Source organism: Ambystoma mexicanum, chromosome 9 (genome assembly GCF_040938575.1).
Source record: "Ambystoma mexicanum isolate Mex_15411 chromosome 9, UKY_AmexF1_1, whole genome shotgun sequence".
NCBI classification, from domain to species: Eukaryota; Metazoa; Chordata; class Amphibia; order Caudata; family Ambystomatidae; genus Ambystoma; species Ambystoma mexicanum.
In genome coordinates, this window is record NC_090931.1 from 673,400,336 (window position 1) to 673,425,627 (window position 25,292).

The 25,292-nt window shown below is 46.9% G+C and overlaps 1 protein-coding gene across 1 annotated transcript in view; it reads right to left on the reverse strand.

The window, feature by feature from the left end:
• Positions 1-25,292, reverse strand: part of WDR12 (WD repeat domain 12) — a 484,520-nt gene that overhangs the window by 137,328 nt on the left and 321,900 nt on the right. Inside the window, exon 10 of the mRNA XM_069615517.1 lies at positions 9,236-9,341. Within this exon, the coding sequence (XP_069471618.1) occupies positions 9,236-9,341 (106 nt within the window). The remainder of the gene's footprint in view (positions 1-9,235; positions 9,342-25,292) is intronic.

Here is a 25,292-nt window from a genome sequence, read left to right on the forward strand (position 1 = left end):
GACTGCATCCCGGAGGGAGAAGAAATGGATGCGTTCCTGAATAACATACAAGACGGTAAAGACGCTATGCACGAATCCCTCCAGACGGGCATTGATTCGGCTGACAGTATCAGCAGAGCAATGGCGGCAAGTACAACAACCAGGAGATTCGCTTGGTTGAGAAAGTCTGGTTTTGCCCCAGGTGTGCAAGCCAGGCTCTTGAACATGCCATTCGATGGCACTTCTTTGTTCGGGAAAAAGGCGGATGACAGTTTAGAGAAACTGCAAACTTCAAAAGCAGCAGCAAAATCCCTAGGAGCTGCAATCCGTCAGACACCTTTTCGTCCCACAGGAACCTCTGCGAGGGGCAAGTCCTTTCGCTTCTACTCCGCATTCGGAAGAGGTAGGGGACGACCGGCTCAAAGGGGACAAAGAAGAACTACCCGAGGTGGACGAGGTAGTTATTCAAAAGCCGCAGCAACAGCAGGTGCCTCTTTACCATCGGCACCTGCATCAGCCGCCCCAAAACCACTCTGAGGACTTCCCTCACAGGACACCTGTAGGAGGCAGGTTGACTCAACATCTGGCGGTATGGCAGGCTATCACGTCAGATGCTTGGGCATTGGAAACAGTTGCCCAAGGTTACTGCCTACCTTTCCTACGTATACCTCAGAGTCATCCACCGGGGATCAGCTCTCAAAGCTCCAGATCCGCTCCTCTTGCAGGAAATTTTAGACCTGCTAGAGAAAGGTGCCATAGAACCGGTACCTGTAGCGGAGAGGAACAAGGGCTGGTACTCCCCTTACTTTCTCATTCCAAAGAAAGACGGAGGACTGAGACCCATCTTGGACTTGCGAGAATAGAACAAATTCCTCAGGAAAGACAAATTCAAGATGGTCACTCTTTCTCAGATCCTCCAGGCCCTTCAGTTCCAGGACTGGTTGGTATCTCTGGACCTTCAGGACGCTTATTTCCATGTGCCTATCCATCTCAAATACAGGAAATACCTGAGGTTCGCAATTGGCAACTCTCACTATCAATTTCGAGTGCTGCCATTTGGGCTGACCTCCTACCCGAGGGTCTTCACCAAGTTAATGTCGGTAGCGGCGGCAAGTCTAAGGAGGGAAGGGATTCACGTCTACCCCTACCTGGACGATTGGTTGATCAGGGCTGTTTCTTCGGAACAAGCTCAGATCCAGCTAAATCACGTGTGCCACTCCCTTCACAGACTGGGCTTCTCCCTCAATTTAAAGAAGTCACAAATGATACCATCGCAGAGACTCCAGTTCATAGGAGCGATCCTGGACACTTCCCTGGGAAAAGCCTCGCCACCAGAGGTGAGGGCTCAAGATATTCTACAGATGGTTACCAAGTTCCAACATGCCCAACGTCTCCCAGCCTTCGACTTTTTGAGGTTGCTAGGCCTCATGGCATCCTGCATTTTCCTAGTGCCAGAGGCTCGCCTGAGAATGAGATCCCTCCAGTGGGCACTGAGGACTCAGTGGTCACAATTCTCAGGGAGAATGACAGATCTTCTTCAAGTTCCCGACAGAGTAGCTCGAGACCTTCAGTGGTGGGCCTGTCAGGAGAACATTCTGAAAGGAGAACAGTTTTGGCAACCCTGGCCGGAGATAACAGTAGTCACGGATGCCTCACTCACGGGGTGGGGAGCCCACGCCAACGATTTGACCATCAGCGGTCGTTGGTCTCCATCGGAGTCCAGACTACATATCAACCTGTTAGAGCTGAGAGCCATCAGACTTGCGCTGAAGGCGTTCCTGCCAGCTGTACAAGGGAAAAACGTCCTGATAATGACGGACAACACGGTGGCCATGCATTACCTCAACAAAAGAGGAGGCGTAGGATCACTACCCCTGTGCAGAGAGGCGATGCAGCTCTGGTTTTGGGCAATCCAAGAAGGAATCTCTCTATCGGCAGTTCACCTAGCCGGAGAGAAGAACTTGACAGCGGACGCTCTGAGCATGCAGAGCACAGTCTCCCACGAGTGGGAGCTAGCTCAGGAAGTCCTTCAAGAGATCTTCGCCCTTTGGGGAACCCGTCAGGTAGACCTGTTCGCCACCAGCCTCAACAGGAAATGCGATCTGTTCTGCTCAAGGGAATTTCCCCCGAGAGGAGCTCTAGGAGACGCGTTCATAGTGGACTGGGAGTTTCCGCTTCTGTACGCGTTCCCACCGGTCCCTGTCATTCCTCAAATGATCAGGAGGTTGAGAAGATTCCAGAGAACCATGATCCTAATTGCCCTGGATTGGGCCAGGAGAACATGGTACCCGGACCTTCTAGACTTGTCCATCTGCCCTCCAATTCGACTTCCACTCAGAGAGAACCTACTCTCACAGAAGGGAGGTCAGGTTCTCCATCCAGACATCAAAACCCTCAACCTTCACGCTTGGCTTCTGAAAGGCTGAGGTACAAGGATTGGGACCTCCCTGATGATGTTATGGAGGTGTTGCTTTCGGCAAGGAGGCCAGCAACAAAGTCTTTATACCGCTGCCGTTGGAACAGATTTTGCAGCTGGTGTAGAGAACAGAATATTGACCCTTTTTCATGTGGTACACCAATGGTTTTGTCCTTCCTACTATATTTGGCAAATTCAGGCCTTCAAGTTGGCACCATTAAGGGCTATCTCGCAGCGCTATCCATCCCTAAGCGCACTGCGGAAGAACCATCCTATTTCAAGTTACCCTTGGTAATACAATTTCTTAAGGGGTTAACCAATGTTTATCCCCCAAGACCATTCCAAGTTCCCCTATGGGATTTAAACTTAGTCCTAACTTTCCTGATGGGCACACCTTTCAAACCACTCCATTCTTGTTCGTTAAGATTCCATACCCTTAAAACTGTTTTATTAATAGCACTTACATCTGCTAGAAGGGTGAGCGAATTACAAGCTCTTTCTTGTAAACCCCCTCACACCATCTTTCACAAAGACAAAGTTGTCCTGCAAGTGAAGCCTAATTTCCTCCCAAAGGTGGTTTCTGAATTCCATATCACTCAGAAGATTACCCTACCATCTTTCTATCCTCCTCCTCACCCGGGGAAAGAGGAAGAGAGGTTACACAGGCTAGACCCTAGAAGGGCTTTAAGTTTTTACATCAGTAGACTAGCCAGGATAAGACAGGCAGACCAGCTGTTTGTAGGTTACACAGGTCACAAGCTGGGGTTACCAATAACTAAGCAGACCATTTCCAGATGGATCATTCTAGCCATTCTGGAATGTTATAAATTGGCAGGAAAAGAGCCCCCTCAAAACCTTAGGGCTCATTCGACCAGAGGTATTGCAGCTTCATCGGCCCTCAAAAGAGGTGTGCCGGTTAAAGACATCTGTGCGGCCGCTACATGGTCGTCTGTCCATACCTTTACACGATTTTACAACTTGGATTCCTCCTCCAGTCAAGAGACTAGGTTTGGAAGGGCTGTACTGCATTCTATTCATCAATAGAAGACAGCATGAAGTCAGTACTCCCTCCTCCAATAATAGAATACTGCTATGGGAGCATATCTAAGATGAGGAATACGTCGGAGGACACAATCCCTTCGAAGAACAAGTTACTTCTTACCTTGTAACGTTCTTTCGACGGGATGTTCCTCCGACGTATTCCTCATCGACCCTCCCATCCATCCCTGCAGTTCTACTTCCCTTGTTGTTGCAGTTTAGTCCAGAAAGCATTATTGTAGGCTACAAAACGGAACTGTGCAACGGGCGCTACGTGCGGCCTTTATAGCCAGGATGACGTCGGCGTCGATACGGCGGCTGTCGAGGGACATCGACTCGAAGGACGTCGACGCGCAGCACCCTCTAGAGAGAAAAAAAATTCCGAGGCCAGCAGAGCTGGAAGGAGATATCTAAGATGAGGAATACGTCGGAGGAACATCCCGTCGAAAGAACGTTACAAGGTAAGAAGTAACTTGTTCGTCTTTGCCAATGTTCTCAGAAGTAGTTTGTAGGAAAAAGAATCATGTGTTGGGTCACACGCTGATTAGGCCTGCAAGTTGGGAAAGTTCCACAAACTTTCACCGCGAGAGGTAAGTTCTCTCAATTGGGTTGGCACAGTACCTTAATATGAAGAACAAGATGCAGCAGAAGACGTTGGTTACTGGCAGTTCCTGCAGATGTCATTGTTCTTGAGCCTCAGTCATGGGAACAAGAGGGAGGACGTCGGGGGACTCCTGCACTGCACGGGATCGTCGAAAAACGTGGACAAAATTGAGTCACTTCAGTTCGAGTACCTGTTAATTAAGCACACAAGCTTGTGTCCCCCCCGCCCCCCGGTTAATCATAACCAGCTGCGAGAATGGTATCCAGGTAGCTACCAGTTGATTGGTCCCACCAACTGAACGGAAGAAGTCGTCCTTGAAGGGGCTTCTCCGTCGAGATGAACTTGGCAAGTCGGACTTGCAGCAGGGCTTCACTGGGCAAACCAACGGTCCAGGAGTTGCAGCAGCCGTCCTCTTCCAGCTAGACTTCTGTTCTTTCGTTTCAGTGGTCGACTCTGCTTTCCAGTCCAAGAGACTCGCATTTTAAACAGTTTTCTCCCTTTCATTCCAGCCTAGCTGCCACTCACCCAGCAGGGTGGCAGTCCTTGTCGGACAGTCAGCCAGCCAATTATGCCAGAGTGCATTTGGGTCTCCTAAGAGAGTAAGCACAGGGAGTTTCGGCACTTCCCTCACTTCCTGCCCACCCCAGACAGTCAGACGCCAGAGGTGGGCTTCAGTCCAGAAGCCCGCCAAAGGCATAGAAACAAAGGGACCAAACCTAGTTTGGCACGCAGAGACAAACTCTAGAAGGACCTTTCCAAAAAGAAATGGCGAAAAAAGAAGACTGGGACCTGTTTAAACAAAGGGGCTTAAGGCGCCATCTTGAAAAACATGGCTCCCGTGATTTTTAGCTACCAGTGTTCACGGTCGGGAAAAACCATGGTAGTTCGTTGTAAAACCACTGCCACTTCGATAGAAAAAGTTAGCATTTGACTGCTACATGCATTTTTAGACAAAGGGGATACCAGGTAACCCCACCAGCACGCTATAGGAAGATAGTGTGTGCTGGGTCTAGGAATATAAAAAGACTAGTAAAAGTCAATTTGACCTTACATTCTCTGGGAAACAGTTTATCCCAGAGAAGGTATTTAAACCTTTGGGAAGTCTAAAAAGACATCCCTGTCTCACTGCACTGAGGGTGCTGTGTAACACATGGAAAGATGCCTATGGATTTATCTTAAAACTCCATAATCAAAGAACACAAGAGTAAAACACACATCAAAATACATGAGAGTAGGAAAAAAGGCTCACTCTTTTTCCAGGTAAAAAATTCAAGTCCTCAAAATCCAGCAAAGTTGCTGGGGGTCTCTAAGGTGAAGGGAATTAGCACATTTATGAGAATTCTCCCCAACAAGACCTTATTTGAAATACCTAACAGTAGTTCTAGGAAAGTCAAAACCTTTTCGTACACATTCAGTATAGGTCACAGCTATTCTTAGTGAGTAAAAACCAATGGTTACTTTTCACAATTACATTCAGTAATTCAAGGGCAGTAGGCCCTAGCAGTTATACACTGACTCTTAGTACAAATCACTTAATCAGTAAACTGGACAATATACATTTTGTGAATAGTGGAACACTTATTCTAGGTGCAGTAAAAACCTATAACTCCTTTTGTGATAATACACAGTTATACTACGTGAGTAAAACCTAAAGGTGTACTATTTTTGTAATAGTTTTTGACTCCTCCCTCGCTTCCTGCCCTCACAGACAGACTGCAGCCTGGGCGGGGGAATCCAGGGGACACCCGCCGAAGATAAAAATCACACAAAGGGATTTCCCACCCTGGATGTCAGGGGAAGGAACAAGAAACGACAAGAAACACTAAAATGTCAACAAAAAAAAAAGAAGACAGGTGCTATTTTGTTAAAATGAGCACCATTGGGTGCCTTTACTGCAGCTGTGAACACAGCCCTTGGTAAAGGTGCACCAAATTAATACAAGGTATCACTTCCACCAGCCATTGAAGGTAAGCTTGTCCCTGTAACAGAATTGTTACAGTTTGAATGTGAAAGGGGATACATTGGATCTCCCCAGCACTCCACATAAGGTGGGGTGTGCTGGCTTCACAGAATAACATGTAAAAGGGATCCAAAGATCCTTTCTACCCTTGGGAACTGTAGTTCACTCAAGGTTAGCAAAAGAAAGATAAAACGGGATCCTCTAGGGCAACCCAGCAACAACATGCACTTATTGCCAATAAGTTGTTAAAGAGGATAACTTTAAAAAGACACTATGGAGAGTCAAAAAAATGACACCCATAAAAAAGATTATGTGAGTGTGGAAAAAGGTTCCCACTTACTGAGGTATTAAGGAAAAATATCCCACTAATAAAGCAAAAAGTTCTGGTGTCGACCCAGGTCAGGAAGATTTACCAGATCTGTGAAAATCTTACCCAACAATCAATAAATGCCCGATCTTGCCTGACCATGGTTTTGGGACATGTCAGGTATACGGCTCTGGTGTTCGTCGGTAGTTCCTCATGATGAATTGCCCGTGAGAAAGTGTCGGGAAAGGGCGGTGGTTGATATATCCTACCTGGTATGATGGGGAAAAGGTGTTGCAGGGAAGGGGATACCGCAACATTTTGTATTACCCTCACTACTTTAAATGGCTGGTGGCAGTGGTTTAATTTTCCTACCATTGTGCTTTTCTACTGCAGACTGAATCCTCCGCTGCAGTATGGGTGACCATTTTGTCAAAATTGCCCATGTCTTCTTTTTTCGCCATTTTCTGTTTGTGAGGTCTTTCTTGGGTTCTAATCTGCGCGCTGAGCCAGGTTTAAGCCCTTTGTTTTGCCTTTTGCAGGCTTCAGTCCTGAAACCCGCCTCTGGTTCCAGTGTGTCTGGAAAAGCAGGATGTGAGGGTGGATCCAGAAACTCCCCTGCGCTTTGTCTCTAGGAATGCCTGAATGGAACCAGCCCGGATTGGCTGGCTGTCCTTTCAGGACAGCAACCCTGCTGTGTGATTGACAGCCTAGACTGTGCATTAATGGGAGAAACCTGCTTAAAAAGGTGAGGGTTTTGGTACTAGAATCAGAAAAGCACTGGGAGAAACACCCAATGAAGAAACCGTGAACAAAGCTTGCTGCATCCTCCTGGACCTTTGAATTGCTCGGTGAAGCCCTGCTGCTGTGCCGAAACTCCTTTTTCTGATCGACACGAGAAGCTCCGGAAGTGACAACATCTTCCCTTGGGTTAGTGGGACCAATTAACCCAGAGACAAACTGCACTGGACCATCTTCCCCGATTGGATGTAGTTCTTCACTGCTGCAAGAACCGAGTGCCAGGGGTCGAGAAATCCGTAATCAAGTGCAACGTCTGAAATCCAGCCACAAGCTCCAGGAGTCTCCCAAGGACATTCTAAAAGCAGGACAACCAGAGCTCGAGTCCCCTCACCAGAGTGCAGGACTCCAAGGAGTGAAGGAAGCCCAACCGGTATCCGTTAACCCGCGGTGTTGCTGTTTGCTGTGCGCTGAAACCACAAAGTGCTGCTAATCCAAAAAGAGCCTGTAGCGGTCATCGACCTCAAAATTGCTACAGCAGGAGTCCTCCAGACGTCCACCCTCTTATCCCCACGACAGAGGCTCAGGAACCCAGGATCTGCATCGCTGCAACAGGACAGAATCCAGCTGGACCACTCTTCTTCAAACCAGAGGTACTGTTTAGACTTTGGGTACTTACCTCAATGTCGTTAGCCGTGCTCTTCTCAGTTGAGACTTGCAGTGGCTACTTTTGTTGGAGTTGATTCCAACTGCTTTTCACAGCTTTTGACCCTACAAGTGATTTCGACAAAACTCTCCAACTTTGTGCAAGACTTTTATTAACTAAGAAGTGCCTCAGCTCCATAGACTGTGCTCCAAATGACCTTGGCTGTCCTGGCTCCCTGCAGACTCTTCTAGTCCATTGACTGATTTGTAAGTCCCTCATAGGTGGTAATCTGTTTTTAGACCTATTGCTGGGAAAAGCTTGTCTAGACTTCATTTGAATATTTAAGTATACTCGCATACCCGGAGAACCTGTTTAACCTTTTTCCTTCCTTTATGCAACCTCAGAATCTGCAAAGTATAACTAGTGATATATAAATGCCATTACTGTCCTTGTGAATGAAGTCACCTACGGGTGTAGGAAGTGTGTAAAAAGCAAGCATCTATTAAACTTATGCTGATTCTGGAAAGGTATTTTAAAATATATTTGATTGTTACATATCTTGCCCTTTTTAAAGAACGCTTATTTAAAAATGGATGTTAAATAAATAACTATTTAGAACTGAAACCTTGAGTGTGTTACTTGTATTTGCGAATTTCATTGCTACAGCTCACATTTACCCCTCTTGAGATAGGGCTGGCTGCTCAGTCACACTACCAACTTGTGTAGTCCAGACCTATATCAAAAGGTGGTTAGCTAATACCAAGCACATAAGTGTAGTCTTACACAGTGTTACTACATCAATTCTTACCTAACAATCAGGGTATGCAGGTATAAACCAAGAAGATCATAGTTCATGAACACAAGACCCACACATAAGAACTCCTATTGAGGGATTAAGGAAGTTTGGCAAGCATAATCTGGTGAGAAAGGTAGGACACACCTTCAATCATCTGACAAATCTACCTTTTCTCCAAAGCATATAGAGACATTTTGGAACTATGAGTATGAGTGGGGTCGAGGAGGGTGCTGGGCGAAATTCAAAAATGTACATGTCGGAGATCAAAGTAGCATACAGACATCCAAGTGGTATTGTCAACTGGCAGCTGCAATGGTGTATCAGGTATTTACAGCTCATGTGTGGTCTATGTTGTAGCTCACACCGTCAGAAATGAAATCACAGATTTTAAGCCGTGGATAAACAAAGGGAAAAAACAAAAATAAACTATGTGCTGGATACATTTTTCATGAGTAAAAACCTTTCATATGCAGCAGAATTACAACAATACAAATAAAAGAAGACATAATAGAAAGGTGGCATTAGTGGAGGAAACTGTAAAAGAATCAAAAGTGGATGCTCAAGGGGGCTTGACAGGAAGGAAGATCAGAACCAATAGCAAGATGGTAAACAGCTTGAAAAAATGCAAAGCTTCAAGAACATTTGGCAGCATTTACTGAACTAAAACATTTGCGTTTAACCTCACTTTATTTCTAAGCCTCTCAATGTGATACTAGGACATGCAAATGAGCAGTTTCCAGCCAAAATGACTCACCTTTGGTGCGTGGGTCCCAAAGCCGTATATGCCGGTCTGTGCTGCCAGATGCTAGTCTCCGGCATAGTGGAGAGTAGGAGATACAGTTGAAAACTTTGTTTCCGGTCTACAGAACAAAAGGAGTGGGGGAAATCGAGGGTTTTTAAACTGATTTCAACCAAAGCAATCAAATGCTTTCAAGACCCCATGCCCGCTATATCCCCGATTAAAGAGTTTGGTAACTTTAACACAGCAGCCCTAGAAGAAGCCTGTAAATGTAGAAAGCATAGCTGGAGAGAGTAGAATGGCCTCCACTACTCTTCCTTGTTTGGGTCCTATTGGTGCACATATTCCCCTACTCAATTAGGCTTGTCGTCACAAATGGAGTATCTACAAGCCAGTGACAAGCAGTCTAAGGAGCCTTGGGCAAGGGGGCAGACCATGTGAGAAGCTTTGGGAACATGGATTGAGTGTGAGGAGAAAAGGTCTGTAAGGCTGACAGTATTAAGCTTGGGACATAATGAAAGGAGATGGGAGCTCATGGACAGAAGGCAAAGCGTTTAGGTTGCAATAGAGACGCTGTGAGTTGCTGGAGTAAATGACAAACTATGCAAGGCACGTGGGCACATGGCAAGAGAATTGAAACATGCAATGTCAAGGTAGATTTAACTGAACCGCTGCTGTTTATGAACACCGAAACTCGAGCACCTAGCAGAAATGCAGCTTGCAGTGTGTGCGTTTTGGGAAAGATTGTATTTTTGCTGCTCTTTGCTCCATAGATCTCTATGGAACCCTTCAAAATGTTTCCATTGTTCTGAACCTGTCCTGACTTGTAGGCAAGTAAAGCTTTTTTGCTTTACGCACCTTGCTTGGATCATTTGTTTTTGGGGGCACTTGTCAGTCCTTCTGGCCATCCATTATGAAATTCTTAGTTTGTTTTACACTGAACCCCATCTTACTGTGAAGTGTGGTAGGGGGGCTTTGTATCCTTTTCTCTTCTTTTTAGTAACTTTATGATTACTTGCACGATGTGTCCAGGATGGGTTACTGGCAGCAGATATTTTTCGAATGCGCTTTTTAACTTTCTCACATGAACTTCTGCATTTTATCGCATAATGCCTTTTAGAGCATCATATACATGGGCTTTCCTGGGCAAAACAGTATGCATTTGTGTCCAAATGTGGGGCGATGGTGCTGTCTGGTCCCAGACCACATCCTGGCCATGGTATGTAGTCTGCTGCCGGGCAAGTGTGGTGGCGAGACAATGATTAGACAGCCCCTGCTAGTTTAAATGGTGCAGATGCTTACTGTTGGTGGGCTCAGGGGTGCCTCCAGCTCGCATTTAAGTTAAAGGAGGTCTCCTACAGCCATTCGTGAGATTGGTTAGTTAACATTTTCATAAAGATGATAAATCTTCTTGACCTGTGTCAACACCAGTACTTTATCCTGGACGTGATTGTTTCCCCTTGTCCCTAGGTTAGTAGGAATATGTTCCCCCTCTCACCCAGTCTTTTTATGGGTGACCTTTTTATGTCTCTCCATAGTGTGTGTATGGATCTATAGATCCCTTTAACCTATGGGCTGTATGTAATTTACTATGGCAGCACACAGCTCCTTATGAGCAGCGTTGCTGGTTTGCTTTTGGGCTTCCCTTTTTAATTTCCCTTTATATCTTTATATCCTTGGTGAACTGCTGCTCCCAAGAGTAAAGAGGGATTCTCATCCCGATTCAATTTGATATGGAAGAACAATCCCCCCCACCCCCCTCGCCCCAACCCAATACCCCACCACCCCACCCTGCCCGCACACACCTTATGTGGATTGCTGGGGAGATAAATGTATCCCCTTTCTCAATGTCCTGGTAAACATTTTGTTACAATAGCAAATTAACTCGAATGGCTGGTGGCAGTGGTTATACCTTAATGACTTTTTAGTCATATTACTCGCAGGCTGTGAAATCAGCCGCAGTAATGCATAGGAGGGTCACTATTCCACTAGAATGCGGGGGCTCCTTTTTTGCCATTTTTAAGTATCGTTTCTTGGGTCTTCTTCTGCCGTCCTAGACTGGAAGGATCCTGGTTGAACTTTTCTCTTCGGCGGGAACCCTTTAGGTTTCCCGCCGAGGCTCCAGAGCGCCTGTGAAGGCAGAAAGCGAGGAAGGAGTCCAAAACTGCAGCCCTTTGTCTTCCAGCTTGCCTGAAAAGAACCAGTTCCGACTGAGGATCTGGCTGTCCTTATTGGACAGCCAGCCGTCCCTTTCTGTAAACCGCAGGGAGAGTTTACAGAAGTTATGCTGCAGTTCCTGATAAATAGTCCAATCCTTGCAGCTGCAGACAAGTCGACCAATGCAACTGAATCCGAAGAGGAATATGAAGTAAAGACGGCTGTAACTGATTCCAGCGATTGGAGATGCCTGTTGTGTAACCAGATCCTGTTCTGACCCTTCCTTTCAAGTGACCTCGGGGTCCCAAAGATGATGACCCCCTACCCACTGGCTCGTGAGACTCACTACTCTTCAGACAACCTGCAAAACGAGCCATCCCTTGACATGCTGTGACCTTCCAGGGCTGCAAACTGCCAATACCAGGCACCTCGAGCCAGTGGGATGTGCATGGTCTTCCGAAGTCAGATTCCTGCTGAAACTTGGAGGTCCAGCAGAAGTCCACAAGAGACACAATTCGAATCCCTGAAGACCCCACAGAGTGCTGGACCAAGAGAGTGGAGAGAATCAGACCAGCGATATTCTTTCTTCCCCAGATACCTGTAAAAGGGGCCCAAATCTAGCCTTGAATAATCCTTTGTTGGAAGCCTCTACAGTCAACTGCTGCTGCCTGTTTCCCTTCAGTGTCTGTTTCTTCAGTGTCCAGATCAAGAATCCAAGGACCGGATCCTGTGCTGCTGCCTAGGGAAGACAACCATCTCCAAGCTATTCTTCTTAGCTGAGGTACTGCGTTGGCCTGGGTAATATGTCATGTCTTTTGTCGATCCTGTGTGGCATAGTGGGTGATTTGTGTGTTTGGGAGTTTGCCCCCAACGCTGGAACGCCTACAGGGAGTCTTCTGTGAAGTCCCTGAACACTTTTCACTAACTCTGAAGCGGATACCTACTTTTTTATGAAGGTATTTCTGGAACTCTGACTTTCCTGCAACTGAACCCTATCCTGACCTGCCTACAGCTGGCTCCTAGACCACTAGTGCCCCTCTTCTGCCACTGAGAAAACTCATGCCATAGAATAGGGAAGGACTTTAAGGCTTCTGTCTTGAAATTATAAGTGTTCAAAGTACCTGCCTGTAAATGTATTACAGTGTAAATGTATCAAATCTTAACAGAATTAGTTACAAAGTGCCCTTAAGTTAATATTTCCCTTTAAGTTGATCGGTTTCATTATTCTGAAATGGAATGAGAGTAAATGCTTACCAATAGGGTTTACCTACCTTGAATAACATATTGTCATTCTTAAAGTGTTCTATTGGGTTTTGCTTCCCCGGATTTGCTCAGTGCACATCTAAAAACAGTCAGAGTTATTACTTATCCTAGAGTTGCATATTGCCCCTCTGAAAAGTATTTGGGTCCTTACTTACCCTTGAACTGATGACTAAATTTCTTAAAAGTCTGCTAGATTTCTCACTCAAATTAGAATTTAATTAGTATCCTACACTTTTGAAATGTATCCATGCTTAAACTGTCTATTCCTGTTGTATAAATATTTTAATAGTTTAAGTACCAATAGGTTATACTTACCTTGAATAGCTGCTGATCATCTAAAACTAACTGGCTTATGCTTTCCGGGAATTGATTTAGTGTACTTCTAAAATAGTTTACTAGATCCTTACTTGTCCATGAGTAGCTGACCGTACCTCTAGAAAGTATAAGAGTTAAAATACTATCTCTGAACTGTATTCTTAAAAGTAACTGGTGTATTGTAACTGTATCCATGCACCATAGAAGAAAGATACAAGTGTTAAAAGATATCTACTTGTAACAGAGTTGGTCTAACTGAACTGGTTCTGAAAGTGAATAACAATGTATGTTAGGACCAAAAGGGTCTGCTGCTCTTGAATTAATTATGGTATTCTAATAGTCTACTTGGGTTTGCCTGCAAGAGTGTTACAGATTGTATACAGCCACATACCAAAAGATGGCGATTCAGGTCTATTCCATGGATGCAAGATTGAAAACTTGGCTGCCAGCAGCTGGTATGCTACCAGCTTAAGTTACGCTCCTGTGCACCTTTGTTTAATCAAGTAATTACTAGAAGATGCATACAACTCGTCAATGTCTAATGCAATAGACATAGTTGCACCTCTTAAATTGCGCAAAGGGAAACCAAGAGCCCATGTGAACTCCTGGTTCACCCCCGAGTTGAAGATGCTTCCATCTGAAAAACGAAAACTTGAAGCACTTTGGAAACATATCCCCTCGCCAGAGAACAAAACCAATTTAGTCACATCTCTGCTAAATACAAAGACAAGATCATCCGCACCAAGCGAGATACCTTCAACAATAGAATAAATCAAGCTGGGTCCAGTACAAAAGAACTCTTCATTATCCTAAGAGAAATGGAGACGCCTAACCCACCCACTGATTCATGCATAAGAGACAAACTTTGGTGCACCAACATTCAAAATGCTCTCACCAACAAAACTGGTAGTCTACAGACTAAAATAGCAGACAAACAGCGACTCCTAACAAACTCCGCCTCACCCAAACCGACCCCTGCACCACTCACTCAACAGACTCAAGGTTTCAAATTTACTAATGTATCGGTACATGGGGTACAAAGAAATTATAGCCACATTGAAACTGTCCAATTGCCAGGATGACAGTTGCCCTGCACAGATCATCAAAGATGCGGCCAGAGACCTGGCCCCGTTCATTACCAAATTAATCAACGCTTCATTTTCAAGTGGCATTGTGCCTAGTAACCTAAAGGAATATTGGGTACTTCACGATTGAAAAAACAAACATTGGACCCCACTATCCCCACGAATTATAGACCCATTACTACGGTCCCATTGCTGTTAAAAATTCTGGATAGCATTGCATATCTGCAAATACAAGACTATGTAGAGCAGGGGTGCAAAACAAATTTTGACAGAGGGCCGAAAGTACCTTACATGAGGGCTATAGTGGGCCGAAAAGTAAATGTGGGTGGGGCAGTGGGCGGGGCGTGGCAGGAGGCTTTTTAAACCCCCAATTTGTATTAAACAAATGGAAAAAGAATATTTTTTTGAGGGGTAACGATTTTTAATTTGCATTTCAAACTTACATTTTGTACTACACGTTTTCCATTGTTATAATTTATATCTAGTTATTGTATCTCGTCTGTTTAATTAACTTATATATATTTTATTGACCCTAGATTGGACATTCCATTGTTTTGGACTGCTATAGTTTGCTGTTTGGGTTGCCCAAGAGGATTATGGCCTTCGTTGAGTCAGGTTTCCTAAAAAAGCAAAGGATGTACATCTCCTAACTGTGCCTGTTTTAGCTTTATTATTGGGTTCACTCTTGGAGTGCAACCCTATGCCCCATGGCTCCCACCCCTCAACCAAACATTATGCCCCATAGCACCCCCAACTCAGCACACACACACTCTCAAGCATGCACCCATACAGACCCGAACCCCCCACCCCCCCATCTGAGCACACAAACATGCACCCATACAGACCCGAACCCCCCCACCCCCCAAATCAGCACACACAAACATGCACCCATACAGACCCGAACCCCCCCACCCCTCAACTCCGAACCCCCCAAATCGGCACACACAAACCAGCACCCATACAGACCCGAACCCCCCACCCCCAACTCCAAAACCCCCACCCCCAACTCAGCACACACAAACATGCACCCATACAGACCAGAACCCCCCACCCCCCAAATCAGCATACAAACTAGCAAGCATGCACACATACAGACCCTGCATCTCAACATACACCGCACTTACACTCCAAAACAAACATTCATGCACACCCGACACCCCCCCACCCCCGCATCTCAACATACACACAAAAAACATTCAAATCCAAACATTCATACACATCCGACACCCCCCACCCCGCATCTCAACATACACACACAAACATACAGCAAAACAGACCCGACACACAAACACAAACAGACAACTTACCGGAGACGTGCTGGAAGTCGCTGGAATCGTACTACGGCTGGCATGGTCCAAGGCTGAAATGCCTTCCGGCATCAAGCCTTATGGACCACGCCAGCCGTAGTGCTGGCCCTCCATTGGTGCAACAAACACGCACTACATGGCTCGTAGGAGCGACGTGGTGCGTGTGTGCTGAGCCAATGAGGGCCAGTGTTTTGTCCGGCCCGGAAGACAACAAAGACTTTCCTAATGGAGGGAGGCCGATGCTGCTTGCGGGCCGCCCTCCATTAGGAAAGTCTTTGTGCCTCGTGGGCCGGACAAAAGAACATGGCGGGCCACAACTGGCCCGCGGGCCGTATGTTGTGCACCCATGATCTAGAGGATAATGAACTTTTGGGAACTCAGCAATCTCGCTTTAGACCGCAACATGGGACCAGAACTGCCCTTGTTGTCCTAAAAAGTGAGATTGACGATCTCAAAGGCAAACTTGCTATCCTGCTCCTTTTGGACCGGTCTGCGGCATTTGATCTGGTCGACCACAAGGTACTCTGATCACCTCGCCTCAGCGACCCACTTCTCCAAATCAGCCATCACGTGGATTCAATCATTCCTTAATAACAGGACCATGCGAGTCTTATCACCGCCTGCAGCAGCCGACCCCATACCCATCACCTGCGGTCTGCCCCAAGGCTCATGTGTTTCGCCAACTTTGTATAACATCTTTACAAAGTGCCTGTTTGATGAACTGGACCGTCTGGGTGTCACCTACACTAATTATGCAGACACCCATATACTCCTACCTCTGACAGGCATTTATGACACAGATGTACGACGTGTAAACGAAATCTACACCATCATTCAGGCATGGATGGCCATCCATGGCCTCTACCTGAATGACAAAACGGAACTCCTTCTGGTAGGTTCTCCAGGCAACTTAAACTGAGCCCCAACTACTCTTTGTTCAATATAGATGGGAACAACATCCCAATTGCCAAAGAAGTAAAAACACTAGGCTTTTACTTTGATGCCACCTCCAATCTGAACAAGCAAGTGAATACAAACGCCTCTGCCACTGCCTATACAGGCAAACTGATAAGAGCCTGCAGACCCATGCGGTCATCAGAAAGTGGTCTCATACTAGCCAGAGTACTCGTATTGTCCAAACTAGACTACTGTAACGGTCTCTACTTAGGTGCTAATAAGACTGTACTGAGCAAACTCTAGATAATGCAGAACAATGCTCTTAGAGCTGCTCTAAATATACCAAGAAGGGAGCATAGCTCAGCCACTAGAAAAAACTGCAAATGGTTACCTATAAAAGAAAAGATAGAACTCAAAACGTTATGTCTCACTTTCAAATCACTGAATCATACAGCCTTACGGAAAAGTTCACCTTGAGATCATCCACACAAATTACCAGATCTTCTGACTCAACTTGCCTGTTGGTGCCAAGATACGATCTAAAAAGAGCTGGAGGATCCAGCTTCCCGGTCTTGGCCTCCCAATTATGGAACACACTCCCCTCTACATTAAATCCAAGTATTCTCCAACTTTAGGAGAAGTGTTATATCTTGGTTACTCAGCAAGAACTAATTAACAGGTACTCAGGTCCCACAATACCTCTTTACCTCACTTCCCTATTTTTCTTGCCCATCTTTAGAAACATATTAGAACTATTGCTTCCCCTCACCTGTCCTCCCCACTACCTGGTGTTCTAACCTTGTATAAATTACCCCACCCCCCGGTACTTTAACTACTGTAACTTACTGTCACTGTGTCACTATTCGAAAATGTACCTACTTCTCGTAATGCACCCTGCCACCCATATATGTATCCCACTATTCACTTTTAACTGTCTATAATCTCTATGTATGTACAAATACTACTGTAACTTGATTGTCTTTGTAACGCTTACCAAAAGCGCCCAGATATCCCTGGGTCAGGCGCGCTATATAAATAAAATAAACAAACAATTAAGGCCCAAGATACATAGGGGATCTTCTGGAACCTCTGTGCCAACTATATCCTTTAGTTTAGAGCAGACTTCCAGCCAGTTGTCTTGGAATGCCAGGCAGTCCCATAGAATGTGCAATAGATCCCCCCGCCCCCCCCCTCTGCCCTACACCCTCTCCAGCACAGCCCTGAGACTGCCGGGCACACCTGATGTAAACGGGAAGGGATTCTATACCATCAGACCAATAACTTGGGCCTGTGTGTCCGCCAGTCTCAGGCATAGCATGGAACAGCTACCTGAATATATCTTGTCCCGTGTATCAGGGGACTACTCCCTACCCAGATCTCTCTCCCAGCAAGTGCAATAAGATCTCTTTTCGGAAAGTGAAAGCAAATTAATTGCTTTGAACAGTGTAGATATCAGCCATTTGGCCTCTGCGGGGTCCTGAAAGATTGTCTCCAAGGGAGTTAGTTATCTAGTTGCCCATTTCTTAACAGAGGGGTTAAGAACCTAGTGCCTGGCTTGCAAGTATTGGAAGCCGTCACCCTCAGTTAGCCCCATAACATTCTTGCACTCCTTAAACATCCTTATTTCCCCCTCAGCAAAATGGTCTCCCTCCCTCCAGCCACCCCTCAAATCCCTCATTCGCTTTACCCTGAGTGAAACTATCATTGTGTATAAGCTTGGGGAACGATGCGGAAAAGAGCAGGCCCTAGGAGATCTACTCAGATTGTCCCAGCCTTCCTAGGGGGCCATGGTATGATATTTTATTTATATTGCGCCCATACACAAGTGTTTTAGGGCACAACGAGGTAAGGGAGGGGTACAAGGGAGGACAAAACAACGATCTTACTAGGCCCAGTGACATTGAGAACGCACAAGTGCAGGGGAAAGGGAAGGGGGGGGGGGGGGGGGGAGTGCAAGGGGAATAGGGTGATGGGGTTTGCGTATAGTCCCAGAGCTCGTCCTCTCCTGGGCACCCACAGTTGCGTCCATATATGCCGCCTGCCACTGCCTGCCCCATGGCCACGCAAATCTTCCTCGAGTCCTTTTGCACGGTTGTAGGTCAAAGGATCGACAACCAAAGGGTCGAATGGTCCAAGGATCGACACCAAAGGACCGACTGAAAACCAAAGAATCACATTTTTTTTTTTACATTTTTGGGGGGATGGGGGAGACGGGGTCCTGCCCCCTACCCCCGTTTTTGTGGTAAAAACCAATTTTTTTCACTAAACGAAAACCCCCCAAAAATATATAATAAAAAAAAAAAATTAGCTCCTTTGGTTTTCGATCCTTTGGTGTCGATCCTTTGACCATTCGACCCTTTGGATTCGATCCTTTGACCAGACACCCTTTTGCACCCAATCTACCATAGGTCTGACCTGCGCCGCCATATAGTAACTGAGAAGCTTGGGGACGGATAGGCCCCCCTGAGTCATTGGGGTATATAGTGCGTGCTTATTCGCCCTGGGGTAGGCTCCATTCCACAAGAATTGTACAAGAAGGGTGTCCCAACCTTGCAGAGTGTGACGAAAGTCAGGGACAGGGATCGACTGGAAGAGATACAGAAAGCATGAAAGGACGTTCATTTTGATGACAGCGATTTTCCCAAACCAGGATAAGTGCAGAGAGCACCAGCAGGCCAGTTGTTTCTGAACCCCCAACAAAGAGTCAGGTAGTTGAGTTTAAGATAGCTCAGCAGGGTCAGCGCTCGCTGCTGCGATCAGAGCGTGATCTGCAGGTCGCAGGTTCAAATCCCGGCAAGGCCAACTCAGCCTTTCATCCTTCTGAGGTCGATAAAGGAGTACCAATTTCGGTTGGGTGATATTGTATGTAAATCTGTTCTCTGTAAAGCGCTTTGGATTAAGGCGCTATATAAGTAACACATCATTATCATCATATAAGTGGGTCAGATTCCCAGGGATATTAACCCCTAGATACTTTAGCAAAGCTTTGGCCCAGGTGCATGGGAAGCGTTGCTCCAACTCTGATCTCAGGAAGGGGTGGGGGGGGTGTTGAGCCCTAGGATTTCAGATTTAGAGCAATTGACTTTGAAGCCTGATACCTTCCGATGGAGTCACAGCTATTCTTCCACATGGTCCAAGGAGCCAAGTGGGTCCGTAAGTGACAGTACGACGTCATCAGCAAACAGGTTAATTTTGTGCTGAGCCCTCCTCCATATTTGATAACTTCAATCCGCCCTTTGGCCCTTATATGCACCGCGAGGGGCTCTAGGACCATGGCAAATAAGAGGGGCGACAGGGGGCAACCCTGTCGTGTCCCTCTTTTTAAGCAAATCTTTGGGGTAAGGGTCCCATTAAACAACAATCGGGCTGAGGGATCAACATAGTTAGCTAATATCATGTGGCGCATCTTAGGGTCTATGTTAATGCCCCAAGAATCCCCATTCCACCCTGTCAAATGCTTTCTCAGCATCTAGTGCCAACAGGAGGGAGTGTGCCTGGTTTCTGCTCGACTTGTCCCCTAGGTGGATTACTCTCCTGCTGTTGTCTGAAGTACTCCTTCCCAAGCTAAATCCTGATTGGCCCAGGTGTATTAGGGATGGCATACGTTTCTCTAGCAGCCGTTAGGATTTTTGTAAAGATTTTCGAGTCTAATTTCAAAAGGGCTATTGGTCTGTATGACAAGCACTGTTTGGGATCTTTACCCGGCTTAGGTATGAGTACCACCTGTGCCTCCGTCATGGATACCAGAAGAGTCCCCCCCCCTCCCTTATGGCATTTAAGACAGCAGCCAGGGGCTTGGCCAGGATTTGTGCCAGCCCTTTGTGAAATTGGGCAGTGAACCCATCAGGCACAGGGATTTATTCGCCTTTAGGGATTGGATTACCTTTATGACTTGCTGCGGGTCAATCGTTGCCTCCAGGTTTTCCCTGTCTGCAGGGGAAATCGTTGGCAACTGCACTCCATCCAGGTATGCACTCTGCTCCTGGGTATTAGAGTTGTCCGAGGAATATATCGAGCTGTAGAATTCATAAAAGAGATCCCTCTTCCTTGCTTCTTCCCCCTATTCCCTGTTCTGGGTGTCCCTCAGGATAGGAATAAAGTAGGAGCCACTCTGTTGCCTAAGGAGCTGGGCCACTAACCTCACTGGGATTTTTCCCTGCTCGAAAAAGCGATGCCGGAGACAATTGAGGGCGCGCTCTGCACTTTGGGTTCTAAGCAGTTTTAGCTATTTTTTTTTTACAGTGGTGACCTCTCTAAGGGCCCTTCTTGTAGGGGTCTTGATGTATCCCTTCTCTTTTTCCCCTCACCTCCTGCAGGAGCTGCTGCTGGTCTCGCCCTCGCAGCCGTTTCAGAGATGCTTTGTTAGATATAATATCCCCCCTGGCCACCACTTTAAGAGCGTCCCAGTGGTTCCCATAGGTTTCCGCTGGGGAGTTAGAACCAAGGTAGCTCCCAACAGAGTATCCTTTAGCTCCTGTAGGCACACTGGGTCTCTCATGAACTCTGGGGGAAGCCTCCACTGGGCCCTCAGACGTCAACCAAGTTCATTTACTGGAGGTGCTCCTTCAGTTTGCTTGTTGGCAGGTAAATCGCTTCTGTGGATCTGTCGAGCCCCCCATTCATGGCCAAATTCTCATCTTCCCAGGAGTAGCAACTCTCCCTGTCCAAACTCCTCCAGCGAGTCCATCACTTGCAACATAAATGACTCCAGAGGTTGTTGGGGCATAAAAGGCCACAATGGACACCAATTTCCTGTGTATAGCGCCCACTACAATGACCGTTCTCCCATCAGCCCCCCTCCTGGTCTTAATGTGGACGAAACCCAGGTCCTTGTCTATTAGGACTGCAATCCTTGCTCTCTTGATTTCCGCTGAGGCATGGACCTGGTGGGGGTAGAGCCCATTGCAGGGTTTCAAATTGGTCGCTAGCCAATATGTGCATTTCCTGGAGCGCAACTATGCGCATCTTAAGGTGTCCGAGTTCTCTGAATAGTTGTGCACGTCTAATCAGGGTGTTGAGGCCCGAACATTCAAAGTGCCTACAGTGATCACAATGGCGCTTGTATAAAGATAACCTTCTGCATCAGCCCCCCCCACCTCACCCATACGCCCATGACCCCCTGTCCCGAGGCTCCCTCATTAGTGAACACCCGTAGAGGTATTCGTCTGCCCAGCCCTGTCACACAACTGCCTTAAGAGCACCCCCAAGAGGTTCCCCATTGCTGCCCCCCCCAAATCCCTCTGTATACCTCCACTGAGGCTCACTCTCAGAGTCTAGTTATGTCTCCCCTCCCCGCTACTCTCCACCGACCATTGTAAAGCTGATAGATACCATTTCAATTGGTCACCTCATCAGCAGCGCCCATAAAAGCTGCCGCACCCAACAGTGAGGTTGCATATTGACTCATAACAGACATAGGTAAATGCAGCCTGACAGCCCTTGACAGTCTCCTTTTGCACCTTCCATGAGATATTTCATACACATAGTCTCCATCCTCACTCTGTTTTCCAACGCCTTGCACTTTAAATGCAGTGCCTCAGTATCCTCCTTAAGCGCCGACTGGGAGCCCCGAACCCCTCTCGGCTCTGACTCCAGGACTGTGGTTGACCGTTCACTTTGGTTCACTCTCTCTCCCAGTGCCCCGATCTTTCCTTAGCTCCTTAGTTGAGTCAGCCATTTCCTTACGGAGATCTGCTATCTCGGATTGCAGAGAGTCTTTAATGTCTTTCCTGAGGATGTCCAGTGCACGGGTTAGGGAATCTGGCATGAGCTGCAGCGTGCCATGGCCCAGCTGGTCCGCTTCGTTAGCTTCCCCATCCATGTCGCTGTGCTGAAGCTTCCTCGCCAGGTATTGCTGAATATCTTGCGGCTTGTTCTTCTTGGCTGACTTGCACATCGCCTCCACTTCTGCCAGCTCCAGTGGTAGGTTGGCAGTCACCTGAGCAACCGAGGTGGTGATGGAGGACTGCAGCATGCAAACGTGAGAGGTGGTTCTTGTGAAGATTCTCCAGCTACTGGGCGTTTCTAGAAAGTCTGGGGCACCAGCTCTCCACGCTCTCTTTAGTCAGCCCAGGTTGCCTAAAATGCCTCCTCAGTCCGGACTCTCCACACATGCCTTAAGTCTTTGCCAGGATTCTCATCATACTATTTGTCTCCAAGAAATCGTGCACTGCAGTCTGCGCCCCTGGGGGCTACTGGAGAGTCACCCCCCCCTCTCACCCATTCCATCTCCAGGGGCAGCTCCACTCAATGCCTCCCAGTTTCAGGGGCTACCTATTTTATGGAGGGGTTCCCCCCCCAACAGTGCCCAGACTAGCAGGGTGCTGTTGCAGGGAACCCCCAGCAGGGGGAAGGAGGAAAACTTAGCCAAGCCAGCAGCCTTCAACAATTATTTCATGGTCTCAGGGGGCCTTTACATCTCCAAAAGCAGCCGCCATTGCTGTCAATGCGTGCCACGGTGCAAGGGAGACTTAGGCGTTCCATCCCAGCATTCTCCCTCTCCACCGGGTGTGTGTGCTCGAAGCCCACAGAGCCGATTAGGCTTCTGTGCCTCTGCATCCTACTCCACCACAGGACATGGAAAAAGCCCCCCAATCACCGTCAATCTACCAGCCTGCAGAGCCAGTCCGAAACGTGCCGCTCCCTGGGTTACTTACAGGTCCTGACTTGCGGTTACGTGGTAGGGGCCGCTGCTCACTCACCACACATGGCTCTCTCCTGCCTTCATAGGTGAGCTGCCATTTTTGGATCAGCGCCGCCGAAGGCACACAGCACTGGCAAACCGCAGCATGCAGCGCTCTACCACCATCCCGCCCCCTCAACACCGGCACCAACAGCTGGTATTCTGCTCCACGATTCTGCTGGAGCCTAACCAGCCCCAACATTGCGGCCCGCAAGGTGAAATTAAACCAAAGTGTGTGCCGGTGGACGGAGAGGGTTAAGGGCACGCATCTTACCTCTCCACCATCTTCGCCACACCCCATGTAACTATATTTTTCATACATTCTGCCTAACTTGAATTATTAAGAGTGCTCTGTGTGTGCTTAACTGAATCCTTCACAACACCCACATTATGCTAATAAGGTTTACTGCTCAGTCACACTACTTTGATAGATTTTGCATAGATGTTAGTGTCTTTCCCTGCTCTCGAGAATAGAGTGGCCTCTCGGAATCTGTCCACACGCTGATTCTGAAACCCATCCGAACAGTGTGCAATAGGTTTTTAAATTTCCAGCTTGATCTTGCATTGGACTAATCCGCCTCATCCCCATCAACATTGCTTTTCCTAATGGACCTGCTTCACTCCTGCATTCTCACAGTTGGATTATATAGTATTGATTCAGGCTTCTCTCACTGGCCCACCGCAGAGATTATGTTGCAGACTGAGAAAGATGTTGCTTGTGTAAGCGGGTGTCATAGGGTTAAGCCATTGGAGGCATATGGTCTGAGCAAAGATGTTATCGCTAGGATTATTTTTCTACAATAGGCCATTTTTAATCATGAATAGGACCAGACTATCATGAAAAGACCCACCCTCCAACCCTGACATTGGTGCCCACTATCCTGTTTTTTATGCAAACTGCTCTAGTGTCACTTCTGAGCTCATGCATCAAAACACTTTTGTCAACAAACTGCAGGTACTTGACCAATAATATCAAATCATAATTCACTGTCACATGGCCGGTGGAACACCCAACTACTGACATCGGAAAAATGTTAAAGGGTTATAACACAAAGTGATCATAATCTGCTTGCAATGACATAGACGTCAGCACATTCCGAGGGCGAACTGTTCCTTCCGTCTTTAGAAGCAAACAGCCAACAAACTAGACTTCGCCTAACCGCTGCCAACATCAAGTATATGAAAGAACTGTGGCAGGCAAACCGAAAGAAACAGAGCGCCCTCACTACCTTCCGCTCTTACTAAAATTCAAGGCTAACCCTAAGAAAAACAAGGGACCAGGCAGAACATACAACCATGAGTTCGACCGAGCTCTGGTAGAAAGAAGAAAGAGCCTGAGGAAAGCGAAAAGAGCAAAAACAGAGAACACTGAATCCGCTAGGCAAGATTGCAAACACAAAATAAACAGTTATAAATCATGGCTACACAGCCGTAGACGCCTAATATACCAAAATGACGCAGAGAGTATGCCGAGAACACTAAGCACCAAAAAATCCAGTGACTTCTGGGCACTCATTAAGAACAGAGACAAGACCCAAGAAAAGCAACTGGCTAATTCAGTCACTGAGGAAAATTGGATCAACTTTTTCGAAAAACTGTTTGCATTACCTTTGGCCCGGTTACAAATGCCAGCTCAGAAGAGCAGCGGCCCATGGGTCAATCTATCAGCTGAAGACGACATCTTAGACGTCATCAAACATCTAAAATCCTCAAGAGCCGCGGGGCCAGATGGCTTTTGTAACATCGACCTCAAACACCACCCAGAGGACTGGACAAGATTCATCAGCATCCTATTCCAGCACTGTGAGTCACTAAAAGCAATCCCGTCGTCATGGACCCAAGCAGTAATAGTTCCACTGTTTAAACGTGGCAATAGGGAAGAGCCTAAGAACTAGCGCCCAATAGCACTGTTGGATATCATTGGCAAAATCTTTGCTACATTACTACTGAAACGCTTCCAATCATGGGCCAAGCCATCACCTGCAAATGATCCATTCCAGATGGGCTTCTTAAAAAATGGCGGAACATCTGTAAATATCCTGTTGTTGAACCTAATCAAAGCTAAAGTCAAGCAGGGAGCTCTGCCAGTGTTTTTGGCCTTTATAGACCTTTCACAGGCCTTTGACAGAGTGGACAGGAGCCTGCTCTGGTCTAAACTACATAAATGAAGTGCCCAAGCGAAATATTACACTCAATTAAGGCACTCCACACGGCAACCAAACTCCGGGTCAGACTCAACAACCAAGGATTGCTGTCAAAGGAGATTCCTGCAGAGCGTGGGGTTAAACAGGGTTGCCTTTTAGCTCCGTCCCTCTTCATCAGCTTCTTGGGTGACTTTAAGGACACAGAATCCTCAGTTCGAGCAT